Raw genomic sequence first — 15,369 nt, forward strand, 5'->3', positions numbered from 1 at the left:
TGCTGTCCCTGATGCTCCCAGGTCACCCTTGGCCCTCCTGGCTGCCAGGGCACTGCTGGCCCATGTTTAACTTGCCATGGACCTGAACCCCAGGGCCCTTTCCATGGCACTGCTGTCCAGCCTCTCATTGCACTGTCTGTCTGTACATCCAGGGCTGCCCCATCCCAGGTGCAGAATTCAGCACTTCCCTTTGTTGAACTCTGAATGGTTCATGATTGCCTATCTCTCTAATTAATCGAGGTCTTTTTGTAGGATCTCCCTGCCCTGGAGGTTGTCAACCTCCCAATTTTGTATCATCTGCAAACTTGCAGTATTCATATAAGAACTCACCAGTACAGCCAGATCATCAGAAAAATGTTTACTGAAATAATAAACTGTTAAAAAGTAAGCCCTTAAGTGTGAACATGCCAGAGACAATGTAATTGTTCACGTCAATCAAATGTCTGAGGTAATCAATTGCAGAATTTCCACTGAGCTTAGCAGGAATTTGTCTTGGGCAAATCGTGTAGGTAAGTACAAAATAATTGCCAGACCTCTTCCCAGCACACAGTCTACGTGTAACTCCAGAGTGAATGCCAGAATATGAGTAATGTACACACTTATTGAGTAATGCAACACACTTCTTGCATATCTATACATATCCTGATCTCCTATGCCTGACAAAAGGTACTTGAAGACAAATGCTTCCATTTCCCTGATAGAATAAATCCTTATTCTTTTGCAGATTTTAAAAATTACCTATTTTCCAAAGCATGTAAACAGCTCATTTGGAGAAATCAGTCCTTACAACAATGCAATAGCAGGGGAAAGTTGCCAAGTGATTTTAGTCATAGTCATAGTCATGTACAAAGTAAATCATATGCACTTAGACTCCAAGGGAAAATAAATTCTCAGAGAGACTTGGCTAGGTTTTCATGCAGTGTTTTGTTTGAGCAAAGAGAGGGTTAGAGAGGCAGGGACATATTATAGCCAGAATTATGCCTCCATGACTGCCTTTGTCATTTGGTACCTTTTTCCAACACACATTAAAGATGCTAAAAGGAAAAATACTTTAAGAAATACTTTAATAATATGTGCCCTAGCTGTACCAGAGGCAGCAATGCTTTGTGGACCACAGGACAAACTTTCCTGTACAACAACACATTCTCTTTCCCACAGTACCACAAAACCAAGCTGGGTCACTCTGACTCTGCAGAGATGCTGTCTCAGTGGGTGCGTAAAGCTGCAGCACTTGGGTTAGGAGAAGATGAATGAGATTCTCTGTGAGCTGAGTCTCACCAACATATCTACAGTGGCCGCAGAGGAGGAGTTGTTGATTTGTGTTGGTTTGCCATCAGAAGCACACACTGTGAAGTGCCTGGGCTCCATTCAGGGAATTTCTGTCACAGTTTCCCTTGGCAGGAGGAAAGATGAAGATGGTATTATGACTTGCTTCTTTCCTCATCACAGAGACCAGTTTTCTGTGTCCTCTCAGGGTAGAGAAACCACAGGGTGCTCTGAATTTTGCTTACTTCTCCACTGCCAAGTTCAGCCATCTTGCAGTCAGGAAATGACGGCAGTCAAGGGAGAGTGAAGGTGTTTCCATCCCTTAGCTTTGTCTAGTCTTGGGTGCAGAAGTGGGAGGTGCTGGAAGTCCTTGATACATGGCAGAAAACATCAATGTGTGCAGAACTCTTCACTGAGCCAAAGAGTCCAATATAAGGACACTTCCCACTGCACTGTTTGCTGCAGACTAGAAGCAACATTATGCCTCTATTTTTTGAGTCTGGCATTCTTCATTCTTAAAAAGCAGACACTGCACCTACCACAAGATAGGCATATGTTTTTCTGTCTTAATATCTGATTCCAACCTGACTTATCCTCACAGCTGATGAAATATTTGTCTTGCTCTGATTCTAGGACAAAGTTCTAAATTGTATTACAGTGCAAGTAATGATGTGATGCACTGCTCCAGTGCTCTGCATGTGAATATGAGGAAAATGGCACTTCAGTGAAATTAATCACATAAGGGAAAAGAATGTATTGGAAGAATAGTTGAGTTTTGCCAGTATAGCTGTAACTAAAGATACAGTTTCTGCCAGAATAGCCTTGAGTTAAAGATAAGACTTTTCAAGATCCAGTCAAGAGATCCACGTGGAAAATAATGTGAAATGGCTTTTGCTTTTGGTAAATACTAATTTCAGAATAAGGAAAAAGGTTAAAGTGTTATTGGAAGGGAAATATGTATTTACCAACACAATAGTTTCACCTGGACTTATAAAGAAAAAAGTCCACAGAAAAGTTATTTGTTCGACTTTTGCTATGGGTTGATCAAAAAATACTTTAAATGGCTCATGTTTCTTTATTTCAGCACAGGAGAAGAAGATTTTTATTTCATTTGGCTGGTTTATTTTCCAATGGTCCTGCTGGTGTTACAATTAATTTCAGATTAAAGTATTCTGTGTGATCTGTTTTGAAGGATAAGAGGAAAGACAAAAGGGCTTGGCTTCTCTAACATAAAATTCAAACAGTATCCAGTGGTGCACATAGATGGTTTCCAGGAGGAAGCTGGAAGTACTTTTGTAAATGTAATTAATTTTGCTTTTTTTATAAAAGTGAGGTGCCTCCCAGAGTAGTGCAATGGTGATATTTTTTGTTTGTTGCTGTAGAAAGAATGTTTAAAATCTCAGGGCTTTGGGTTCATAATTGAAGAATCAAAAAATGACAGAATGAAAAAGAGGAAAACACAGGCAGACCAAAAATTCAATGCTAATGATAAGAACCAACATCAAGAACTTGTAGTGATGATTTTCCACCTGGCAAAGATGGCAATAGATATAGGAAAGCTTTAAACTGCATGCTAATACAAGCAGACAGGAAATACAGAAAAACTAATATAACCTAACCATACAATCTCCAGAGGCATTTACTTGGAAGAAAAATATTTTTAAAGTATTTTATCTGGGTTTCATGAGACCAGTTAAGTAATCTATAGCTTGTTCCTCTACCTGTCCCACCATTACTGATAGAAGGCTTAGCAGACTTCTTTCATATGACTCCTTCATATGACACCCCATTATCTAGTTTACTAGAATATTCTGAAGAGGGGGAAAAAACAGCTGTCTATACAGTGCAGTATGAACAAAAAACAAACATCTCAATGTTTATGACTGAGGACCTGGCAGAATAAAATGCAATATTATGGTAAAATATTATGTAAGTGACAAGAAATTTTCTAAGTAAAATTATTGTTATGCTTATGAGTTGGACATAGAAAGAGCTGAAGTATAAGAAACATGGCTGCAGTAACAATGAGGATAAATTGAGTAGACATAGCTGAAAGAAGTGCCAAAACTAGAAAAGTGTCCCAGAGGTTCAGGATTCTCTAATCAATGGTACTTGATTTAGATAGATACTTTTTGCATAATTATTTTCTTATTTGGAAAGCACTGAGAGACCCAACTCTCAGAAGTCTGACTTTCATTAACCAGTTTATAGAAACCAGAGGTGTAATCAAGTGTCAGAGCAAGATATCTGTTAATGATTTGGCTGTCTGCCACTGTCTAGAGATTATGGAAATCTCAGACAAAAATTTGCATAAAGAACAGTTTTTCATATAGGGGGCTCATGGATCTAGGCTTTAGGACATTTCTTCTTCATAAATATCCTGGTATGGGACAAATAAAGTCACCCTAGAACAAGTATGTTTAATTGAGATAAGGCATCTAAGGAAGAAAATTTCAGTGAGGAAAACCAATAATGGGTGGAAGCAGATAAAAGTGTGAGATGGGACAAAAGCATAACAAAACCTGGGGAAGGGGCAGGGGAGGGGTGGGGAGAAGTCCTGCAAAACTATTTAGAAACACATAGCAAAAATGACTGATAATCTCTGAGAACATTTGAACCTCTGCTGTAAAGAATTTGAATACAAAAAGGGAAGATGAAAATTAGTGATGCATACAGTAAGGTTACAAAAACACATAGTTTTCCTGTGGTAAATTTACCAGAGAACATCCTGGTCTAACAAAAGTAGTGTGGTAAATTTACTACAGGAGCACTGCATTTTTGGTGACCACAGCTCAAAGCTATCAATCTAAGAATAAGGGCATTGTAAGCATTTTAGGAGAATTTTGAGTGAAGTTTAGAAGTGCCAAGAGGAATTTAAAGATAAGAAGGCATTCCTAAGAAGAGAGAACTGTAACCACTGTTTACTTTTCTTCCACATAAACTCACTGAGCAGTCACAAAGAAAGAAGAAATCTCGTACAGCAGAAGGTTAAAATATTAGGAAATACTCTTTGATTACTTAGAAAATGGAAGTAACAATTTCTTTGAATGGCTGAAATAAGACAGTTCTCATAGCCATCTTCAAAGCAATTACTGCTTCCTCAGATAAGAAGCTGTGAGGTATGTTTGAGTGTCAATTAATCAGTTAATCCCATTTAATAAAACACAAAAATTATGGAAAAGTTGCAAGATAAAGTTCATTACATGGCATAGAAGCCTTGCTAAGCATGTGGCAAATACAGTGGTCATTAAAAGTCTAATTCTTTGTTCCTTTTTCATTTGAGCAGTACATGCAAGTTTAATCACATTGAATAACATCAATAGCACAATCTTTATAAGCACAACCTGCTATAATAGACACAGAATTATTTCCAAGATGTCCCACAGGGGAAGAAGAAGGAGTGATGCCATCAAAATCAACGAGACTTGTATCACACATCACATGTTCTCTATCAGCCACATTCAAGACAGTTCAAATAATCTTTGGAGATGGATATGTCATAGTCTGTCTAACCAGGAATGTATCATAAGAATGTTTTCATTTGTGGAATTCCATAATGAGGTATTGAAATACAGAACACACATCTAACCTACAGTGAAAATCAAATTACAGGAACATCAGGTACTTCATGGGTGAGGATGAAATTCAGAAGTATTTTGAGAAATTGTAGAGTTAACTGAAGTTAATAAAATAACACTGTATACAGAACTGTGAAAAAATTAAAGATTTTTGTGCAAAATTAAGAGTAATAGACTAGCAGATTACAAAAGTGAGAAGCAGTTTAAGTTATGGTGTTGATATAAATCAAACAATCATCATTCTGGGACATATTAACAAGAAGAATGGTAAATGTGGGCTACAGGAAGTAATTTTCAAAGTCAGGAGAGAAGTCACTGCTGCATAATTGTGTTGTTTGGAATGCCATGGTTAAAAAAAACTGCAGACAAACTGGAAACAGGCCAAAAGCACCAAATATGATAAGTGGGTTGGAAAAGTGACCTGCACAGGGAGGTTGAAATTATTTGTTTAGTCTAGAAAGCAGAAGATTGGTGGGAGACAGAACAGTCTGTAAAAGTAAAAAAGGCCAGTAAGAATAGTGGGAAATTTCTTCTGTGAATGCTGGGAATTGTGCAAGAACATGGAGGGACTGAAACTGCAGCTTCAGGGTGTGAAATTTGGACTTAGCAAGATAGTGTAAAACTAGAGGAATAGTAGAGTCACTAGAACATGAGTACAAAAGTAGTAAGGTACGAATGTAAATCATTTTTTGTATCAAAACTGACTTAGAGAAGGATGATAACAGATAGATATTTATTGTGGAAGTACTAGAAGTATGTAATAGACTTCTAGATTTAGTTAGCCCTGAATGTGATTAGGGGTTTCCCTGATGCTAATGATGAAAATATGTAACTGGGAATTATACTAGTATAGAGGATATTGGTATCTGGCATAAGGACTGAACAATAAAAACAACAGTTATTCATAGGACCTCAGTATTTATGAACACGAGGATCAACACTCCTCTTTTCATTAGATATTCAGACAACTATAACTTAGTAACAATTTGAACATGGTTCATTAGGATGTTACAAAATGCTAGTCACAGAAAATAAGCTTGAATTACATGATCAAGATTAGACTCTAAAGTAAGCAAAGTACATGTAAAACAAAATTCCTGATTTCAGAGGGATATGTTTTGGTAAACTAAGGGAATTCTCAGCTGGACTGAGTAGCTGTGAGATCAGAATATTCCAGGGACATGGAATGTATTCTCTCAATGGTGCAAAATATGGCAGGAAGCTGAATCTCAAGAGCAGAGACGAAAAGTGTATAGTAGAGGCATGAGATAATGGATGTCTACCCATCTTTAAAAGATATATTTAGAATAAGTAGCTATCTTACAAAATAAGATACAAAAGTACAGAGAAGCAAAAGAAATTTTGCCTTAAAATCCAGAAAACAAGAGTATGATTAAATGTTGAATAGAGGCTGGAATGAAATTATTTTCAGCGATAAGACTTGATATTACTCTTGTTTAATATTGTCATCATAACCTAACACATAATACTGGAGCTTTCTGATAAAATCTACCAATAATAAAAAAGTGAAAGACAATAACAGGAAGGAATGGGGATATACAGGAATATAGATCACCTTTAAATCTTGAGCAGTGCAAATGGGACAAAATTCAATAGGATAAAATGTATAAGTCAGGCACTTTGGTGCTAGTAACAGAAGGTTCTCCCCAAAACTAAAAACTCTATGCTTGGAAAAAAACTGAGGAAGTACTGAGGTGTAAAGGGTCATTCCAAAATGACTAGGAGCCTCAAATGGGACACAGCTGTGAATGAGGCAAATGCTGTTCTATGACATACCAAAAGAAGTATTTCTAACACAAATAAGGAAGAGCAGTGTCACTGCATAACATCTGGCAAAAACATCTTTGTATGACTAGTACAATTTTAATCATCCCTCTTCAAAGAAACACAACTAAAACACAAGAGGAAATGGGTTACTAGGTTAATGAGAGAAACAGAAAGCATATTTTTTTCAAAAAAACCCTTAAAAGACCATGATTGGTTAGAGCAGCAAGAGAACAATTCAAAAGAGACGTGATGATTGACTATAAATACATATGAAGAACAAGTACCAGTAAGAGGAAAGGAGTATTTAATTTAAATAATAATGCTGGAACAGAAACAAAAGAATATAATCGGCCCTGAGTATGAATAGCATTTAGAGATACAAATCATAAAAACTAAGTTATTGAACTGTCTTCCTTTGAGAATAATGGAACAAAGAGGACCTAATTGCCTTTAGTGGACAAAGTTTATGACAGTGATGATGTAACATAGCTTCAAGTGATTGCAGGAATTGAATTTGATGATATAGAAGGACCTTTGCTACCTTGTGTTTCTGTTGTTATAAAAAAGTAATTCATTCTTTTGCTCTGTTTCCACTAAGGTAGGATATAAAATGTTCCATTTCATTTGCAGGTTAGAGGACAATGTCAGCTTTCTATTAAGACACCAGATACTGGAGGAAACTAGCTAAGAAAGTTTTCAAGCACTTGAACAAATATTTGACATTACTTTTTTAAGTGTACCCAGACAGACTTATAGATATGGGTTGATTTTATGAGGTTCTTTTTAGATCTAAATTTCTATTGGAAAATATATGCTTTTGTTTCTGGACTCTGGCTTAGCAAAGCAGCAAAAAACCACAAGTAATTTTGCATTAAGCAATTTACACTCTACAACTTGGAGATATTTGCAATAGTTCATTATTTATTTTTCCAGTGTTCAGAGTGTTTTAGAAAATTCATAAAGTAAGCACAGTCCTCAGCTGGAGATTGGAAGATTTGGCTTTCATATATGGAGATTCTGGTATGCACACAGAAGAATACCTGTAGAATTACTGAATACCTGTAGAATACCTGAAGAATTACTGTATTTAACATTCTCTAGCAGAGAAGATGCAGTCTGGTGTGAGCTCCATTGTAAAACTTTCCTTTTCTTAACTTCCTTGCAGAGTGGCAACAGGATTCTGTGTTCCATAATTCTGGACCACTGGCAGGGACCATCAATAATAAATTATGATGATGAGAATGGCAAAACATGCATGCATATTGCTGCTGCTGCAGGCTACAGTGATATCATCAGTGAGCTGGCTAAAGTCCCAAAGTGCAACCTGCAGGCTCTTGATGTGGATGACAGGTAACCATGGAAACTCTGAAATTGCTGCTTCCTTTCTAATAACCTGAGACCAGCTCTGTTTATTATGTAATCATGTTTCCTGTTTCACAGGCCATGGCTGAGTAATGCCCTGCAGTCCACAGAGAGCTGTGCTTGCTCAGTAACACTGCAAACCCATTCAGCTCACATGTATTGTACTTAGTATGATAACTGACTAGAAAGAATGAAATGTAGCTTTCTGTTTGTGCTAGAAAAGGAGAAGATTATTTGTGTAAGAACTTATGCCATGACTCACCTAAGTCTCTTTCAATCAAAAGTGAACATTCTTTTAAAACAATACAACAGGATCCTACAACTTGAAGCCAGGATCCTGCTGTTATTTGTATTTAATAAATGGCAGTGTTCTCTTGTTGTATTTAAGATGAAAATACCATACTCATATAGGACCAGAGGACTCTCACCTTCCATTCTGGAAACACCTGTGATTTCTTCTGTGATTAAATCTCTATTTCATAAGTACAGAAGATTCATCTTTCCTCTTTTTCACCCCACAAGTACCTTCCTTGGAACTTTGCTCATAAATTTATTTAATGCAAAGAGAACCAGCTGACTGTTCGTATTGATTATTCTGCTCAGTGAAGCAAAAGCCAACATTTTCTTGGCTCAGGCCTTTCGGTACTTAAAATAATACCATTCTTCATGGAAAAGTGCAATAAAATGGAACAGAAATAAAATGAACAGGGTTCTGGAGCAGTTTCTAAACATCATTAAAATGTAGTTGACCAGGTTGTGTTTCTATGGAAAGAAGAGCAAAGAGAAGAGATTGCCAAGATTTCAAAGTTCATTAAGACATGGTCACCTATTCCACGTGCTCAGATATTTCCACGTGCTCAGAATATATTATACTTGGAGAGGGAAAAGGTAAACTTTTTGCTACAAGCACATCTATAAGATTTTTATTCTGTTGTGTTTCTGATTGCACCCACTCTGAAATCACTGAGACTGAAAACTAATAGAAAAAAAATGTCAATTTTATTTTTCTATTCTTAAACCCTTTTGTGGTGTTGTCTGTGCTTTTAGATTTTTCCCAAGAGCAATTTGGAAACTGGACAAACGTTTCCAAATACAAGATGCAAACTTTATGCCAAGAACAGTATCAGTTTGATTCTCCTGCAGAGATTCAAAACAATTATATGTGCTCTGGTCTGTGCCTATCATAGAACTCAGAAACTGCAAAGTGGCAGTCTGGTAGATGTGTTCAGTCCTTGTCATTCATCTGGGAGAGGCTTCTCTTACTACCTCACGGAAAGTCCTCTGCCAATCATGGCTAATTATGGTTGGTGTAAAGATGAGAAGAGTTTGTCCCTATGCAGTGAATACTGTGAAGGTTTTTTTTTAAATTCTGCTCTGAATACTTCAGGCACTTCTCCTACTCTACAATTCCATCTGTGGAAGAGGTGCTGCTATATAAGTTATAGGCATTCTGCAACCCATATTCTACTTTATCTGCAGCTAAATAAATGCAGCTACAACAGTGTGGAATAAGTTGGCTGGAGAATTTCTTAAAATGTATATTAGGAATCTGGGCAAGTAGTATATCTTATGCACACCTCACTGTGTCATTAATAGCTTTGATTGTAAATCTGTTCATCTATTTCAATGATACTCCGCCTTTCCTGTAGGACTCCACTGCACTGGGCTGCAGCAGCAGGGCAAGCTGACTGTGTGCAGACACTGCTAGAACTGGGGATAGACAGCAGCCCTCGAGACATCAATGAAAACACTCCTCTGGCATACGCAATTTACTGTGGGCACACGGCATGCATCAAGCTGCTGACTCAGGAGAGCAGGTAAAAGTAAAGTTCACATCTTCCTAATGTGTTGCCGCAGACTACAAAACAAATTTATTGCTTTTTGAATGCTACTGAAAGTTTTGAGCCCTCAGTGTGTTTCCTTGATTCATAGGCAATATTGTATCATTTTCCATCAATGTTGAAACTCTACAATCAGTTCTTTTTACAGAGACTCTTCACTGAGGTTGAATACTACTCTACCAAGCAGCAGAGAGCTGTGAAGAAGATGTGTGTATAATTCGTGCTCAGTCACCTTCATATATAAAATTTGTATAATAGAATAATTTCAGCCATCAGATACATGTAACTTCCACTTCTTAGAAATCTCTGTGCACTGTGTGCACATGTAATCAGACAGACAGATACACTGAACACAAAAGCAGCTTTGACAGAAAATAAAATAAATATCAAGTTTTCATCCTCAGAGTAAGAGTTTCGTAGTATTATCCTAGTGTTCTTCTCTGCCTTGATATGTTTTTTTAATTCTGAGTTCTTGTCTGTTAAAAAGTAGAACAAAAGACTTATTGGTTACAATCTTCCTTTCTTTTTATTTTTCCTTTTTCAGCAGCTGTTATCTAATTAGTTTCCATTCTTCTACTTCAAGTATGCGCTTACATTTATCTCCCCATTTCTTTGTGCTTTCTCCTCCTTTCCAGTCAGAAGTTAGTATTATATGAGACACAGGTAATATTACCTCTCCCCTTTCTCCCACACTCTGTCTATTAGAGAAGATCAGAGAATAAACAAAATTACATCTCAAAACCACTACATCAATACTGATACCGTTTTCAGTTTTGCCTTTTTCTCTTTTATATGTTCTCTTTGTTCTTTGCACATATATTTGTACTTCTGTAGTCTATTGTCCCAGTAATTTTCCAAAGCCTTTCCCTAGGCAAAAAGATAAAACAAATTCCAGAGCTCCAAGTCCCAAGGGAGACAAAGCACCATGCTGTCTGGGTTCTTCCTGAGAACCAAGACTGAGAACAACTCTGCAAGATACATTCTCATGGACAAAGGACAACTAGTACCAAGGGAGGGGATCCAGAGAAGGTGCTTGACCTGGACGGGAATTGCATCACCATTTGTCCTCCTAACTTGTGCTTTTGATCAATTATGCTAATTTCCTAAAACCTATAAAAATGTACTCACCCTTGTGGAGGTAGGCTTTTGTGGACATCTTTCCATAACCGCCCTGAATGTCTTCAATAAAGATCCACTTTTATATTAACTCCCATACTAAAATGATCTTGAGTTTCATTTCTAGTTTGGAAAAGGCAACACCAGTATAGGTAATTATCTTGATCGATCTGAAACTGTGCTGGACCTCTTTAGCACAAGCAAGGCAAGCGAAAGGGCAAACGGGAAAGAGGAAAAAGGAAAAGGGAAAGGGACAGTAGGAATGGTGAACTAGAGGCTTCTTTTACAGTGCTTGCAATGACCAGAAATACCTTTTTCCAAATATGATATAATACAAAGACAACCTGATTAAAAAGATGCTGAAGGCAGAAAAATGGAGGGGTTTCTTTCCCAGATGGCTATGCTAAGTTACATTAAGATGCTTGTAAGGCAATTCACCTGTCAGAAAGAGTGAATTAACATAGTATCATTTTCAGTCTGTTAATTACAAATTTGGGATCCTAATTTTCTTGAACCACCCATGCAGAGGTATCTGGACAGAATATTGCTTCTTTAATGGAGTAACACAGTTGGTATTTTCTCATTGTTTGGTAATATTGACATCACATTTTATTTTGTATTTCCAGTAGATCTGAGTCAGTTCAGCAGTTTCACTTCCAGAACAACAGACTTACAAAGAAAGAAGGACGATTCAGTATGCTGAACCAGATCTTCTCTTGCAAAAAGAAGAAAGATGACCAGAAAACCAATCAGAAGGAGAGAAGCAGAGATCAAGATCCTGGAGAAGAGACCTCAGAAGTAGATGATATTGTCACCCGTTTTGATTGCATTATGAATAAAAATTGTAAAGACATTCCAGATGAGTGTAAGACCACACCTGACTTTAAAAGAAAGAGCACAGACTCTAAGTACCTCATAGCAGAAAAGAAGCAATCAGTATGTCAGGGACTCCCACCCATCACCAACCAGAGCTTCCCCCCAGTCACTGCAGGCAATTCCTTCCTAACTACTTCCCAGAGCAAAATGTCATGCTTCTACTCCAGCTCCAGTACCCACCATGTGCCACCCAAATCTCGAAAGAGCAGGAGTGAGCACAACTTGCTGGACAGCACAGACAGCTGCCAGGCTTTGCTGGAGGATCCCTGGAACACAGACTCTAACCAAAGGCTCTCTTACAAAATCTGTACTAGGACTTCTTCAGACAAATTGATGAATGGCTTAAGCTCTGATAGATCTCACCATGTGCTTTTGTGCCCTCCCTGCCTTCCCTCACTTCCCAGTTCTCCATCAGGTAATTTTTTCCTTTTCCATATCCTAAATCCTATTATATCTACTGATGTGACAGGGTGAGTCAGAAAAAGGTAGAGACCAATTACATTTCTATTTTTTTTCCGTTTCTCCTTTATGTGGCCATCACAGGTAGCATTTGGTTGGGACATCAGTTGAAAGCTGAAGAGAAATAGCAGAAATAGGAGATTTAAGTAGGTCTGATGAGCTAGCAAAAATGCAGGTATCTAGGAAGTATATAAGGCACCTGAGCAATTAAGTGCCTCCAGGTAATATGTATGTGCTTTGTGAATTGCACATTTACATCCACTACCACACCTGCTGCATTTGATGTCCACATTTAGTCCTAGATGTACATGTGCAAGGGAACAGTCTTGCCCTCAAATCTGTAACCTTGGTGAGAGCTGCTCCTGGCTCCAGCCAGGTCCAGTGCCATGCTGGACAGCTTTATGCCATGCCACCTTACTCATATAGTTATATTCTGACTCCAGGCTGCAGTGGCACCCCTTCCCACCCTGAGTGCCAGCTCTTTGGTCTGATATGGTGTTCTTATGGTTTCTCCAAAACCTGAATTCAGGTTGCTAAATTTACAGAGATGGAGAAAATGCTTTTATACTGTGGTCTGGAAATTGTAATGCAACAGTAATGAAGCAGAGCATTAGAATTCTAAGGTGAACTTGATACCAGAGTTTGGCTGGATTTGGGGATCTAGTATTTTGTTTGACTCACATCCATGTTCAAATGAATCTGCCTGGCTGGCCTGCATTCTGGAGTTGACTTTAATATATCAGTGTCTCCAAATTCATCTCCTTTGGGGTTAGCCTCCTGCCAAAATTAAACACATCTAGCATGCCTTCCAACCACTGCAATATCTAACTGCAAATTAAGCAAGCAGAAGCAAACCCCAAAGTTTCCAGTATACCATTAAAAGGAGTGCAAATTTCAATAAGTTAATCTACACTTACCCCAAGAGACATGAGCCATTACCCTTCAGTGGAAAGAAGAGTGAACAGAAACCCTAAGAAGAGCCCTCAGTTAGCTGCATTATAGTGCAAATTGTTCTGAAATCTAAGTGAAGTGAACTACAAAAAAGCAAATCTTTGCACACATGTCTGACAACTAGAGCAGAGACAGTAATTTTAGAATGACAGGCCATTATACATACATTGTGCAAATTAAAGGCTAGAAATATCTTTTTTGTGTAAAAAGGGACTATTTTAGAAGTGCCACTTCCTGAATGTCAGGCCACATTCCTGAAAGCTTAATAGAACTGCTCCATAGGTGTCACTACGTTTTCTTTATGCACTCTTCAGCTACTCACTCAACCATACAAGCCCCAGACTCCACATGCCCAGCAATGATTGCTTCTGCACGACTCTTTCTACACTAAATTCTGCAAGGTTCAGCTCACATGTGGAACACAAGAATACCTGCAGGGCTACTTTACAACCTCACTATAATAGGGTACAGTGAGGCTAACATATTTGAGATCATTGAACTTGACAGCAGTAGTAGGAATGAGTTCAAGCTGGATAAACCAAACTGGAGGAATTTCTGGGAAAATTTCCTGTTTGAATTTCCTAGACTATTAATATTTGATAGGGAAGTAATTATCATGTTATTCAAAATGTGATTACAGATTTTTCTTAGTACTGTAGAAAATTATTAAATCCTTGTCTGCTCTGGACAGAAGGATAGGTGGTTTTCCTAGAAAAAATGTTTCTGTGAACATCCTATGACAAAAATCTAATTGTTATAATAGGAGCCATCTTTGCATGCCCAAAGGAAAGGTAAGTAAGCTTATTTCTGACAGGTTGTAATTTCTCTCAGAAAATAAAAAGCCCGAGTGTTCTTCAAGTCCAGTTTTCTTTGTATCAACTCCATTTAGCATCATTTTCTAACAATAAAATTATTCTTGTATCTGGCAAAAAGAACCTTCCTCTGAAACGTATGAATTAAAATCCTCTGAGGAGGAAGAGAGTGTCTGACAGGAATGCATTGCACAACACAGATATTGTCTCACATTTCTCATGATAGAAAGATCTGCTTATCCCTCTTCATGCCTGTGTATGGTTTAAATCTGTCTGCCCCTGTAATTAAAGCCACCTGACTTTCTGTGGGTTAGAACTGCATTTACTGTATGAGCTCCAGGACTTCCAGGTCTCCAATGTACTGTGCCTGCAGGACTTAGAGGGATGAGAAGCAAAGTCTGGCTCCAGCCCAGCCAGCAAGGCTGTACAGGCAGCCATCTCCCTGAGGAAAAATATCTTTTGTTGGGGTTGGTGGTTTCTTTTTTGGTTTTGGTTTTTTGGGCGGGGTTTTTGGTTTGGTTTGTTTGGTTGGTTGGTTTTTTTTGGGTTTTTTTTTTGTTTGTTTTTTTTTTGTTGTTGCTTTGGGGGGGTTTGGGGGAGTGTTTTGGTTGATTTTTTGTTGTTCTTTGTTTTTTGTGGGTTTTTTTGTTGTTTATTTGGTTGGGGTTTTTTAATTTATTTTACTTTTCTTTCTGCAGGAGACTTAGCTGGTTTTTGAAGACACTGAAGTGTTAATAGTTCCTTTCTCAATTTATGACTGGGGGACTATATGTAATTTCCTAATCACTTAATATCTAGGCCAGGATTATGGGTATCAATAATCAAAGAAAACTCAATTTTAAAATTATTTTCTCTGTTGACAGTGTTGATTGTCTTGCATGACCATGTCTATTGTCAAAGTCAAAGCTAAATTTTGTGCTCACTTGCTACAAAGGCAGCTGGCACATATATATGTCAAAGCATTTGGAGATTTTTGTTCTATTATCTGTGCTCCCAGGAATGAAAGATGAGTCAATTTACCACCTGAGCATTAACACTCACACAAAGGGGAGAGGTTGCTGTGTGTAGCAATGAGAATTACCTTACTACTATGCCATTGGTTTCTCTCAGAATTACTGTCCTCCACTGAGAAGAGCAAAGACAGTCTATACTAAACTGTCAGCATTTCATGAGAGTTTTCCAGCCACAGTACTGAGCTAGCATCAAAAATTTTAAGCATTTACTTATGAGCTTTGCAGTCATCTCTTTTTGCAAAATGTACTGCTATCTGCATTCTAAAGGGAAAAATATTGTAAGTAGAGAAATTCGAAGTAATATGCG

The 15,369-nt window shown here is 37.8% G+C and overlaps 1 protein-coding gene across 5 annotated transcripts in view; it reads left to right on the top strand.

Annotated features, from left to right (window-relative positions):
- The window catches only part of ANKRD55 (ankyrin repeat domain 55), a 46,544-nt gene that overhangs the window by 23,402 nt on the left and 7,773 nt on the right, over nt 1-15,369 (top strand). For 4 of the 5 annotated variants that reach the window (XM_021534321.2, XM_021534323.2, XM_077790038.1 and 1 more), the window contains 3 exons: nt 7,798-7,982; nt 9,644-9,811; nt 11,578-12,242. In XM_021534321.2, coding sequence (XP_021389996.1) covers nt 7,798-7,982; nt 9,644-9,811; nt 11,578-12,242 — 1,018 coding nt within the window. The remainder of the gene's footprint in view (nt 1-7,797; nt 7,983-9,643; nt 9,812-11,577; nt 12,243-15,369) is intronic. The other variant, XM_021534322.2, reaches the window with a different exon arrangement.

This window comes from Lonchura striata, chromosome Z, assembly GCF_046129695.1.
Source record: "Lonchura striata isolate bLonStr1 chromosome Z, bLonStr1.mat, whole genome shotgun sequence".
NCBI lineage: Eukaryota > Metazoa > Chordata > Aves > Passeriformes > Estrildidae > Lonchura > Lonchura striata.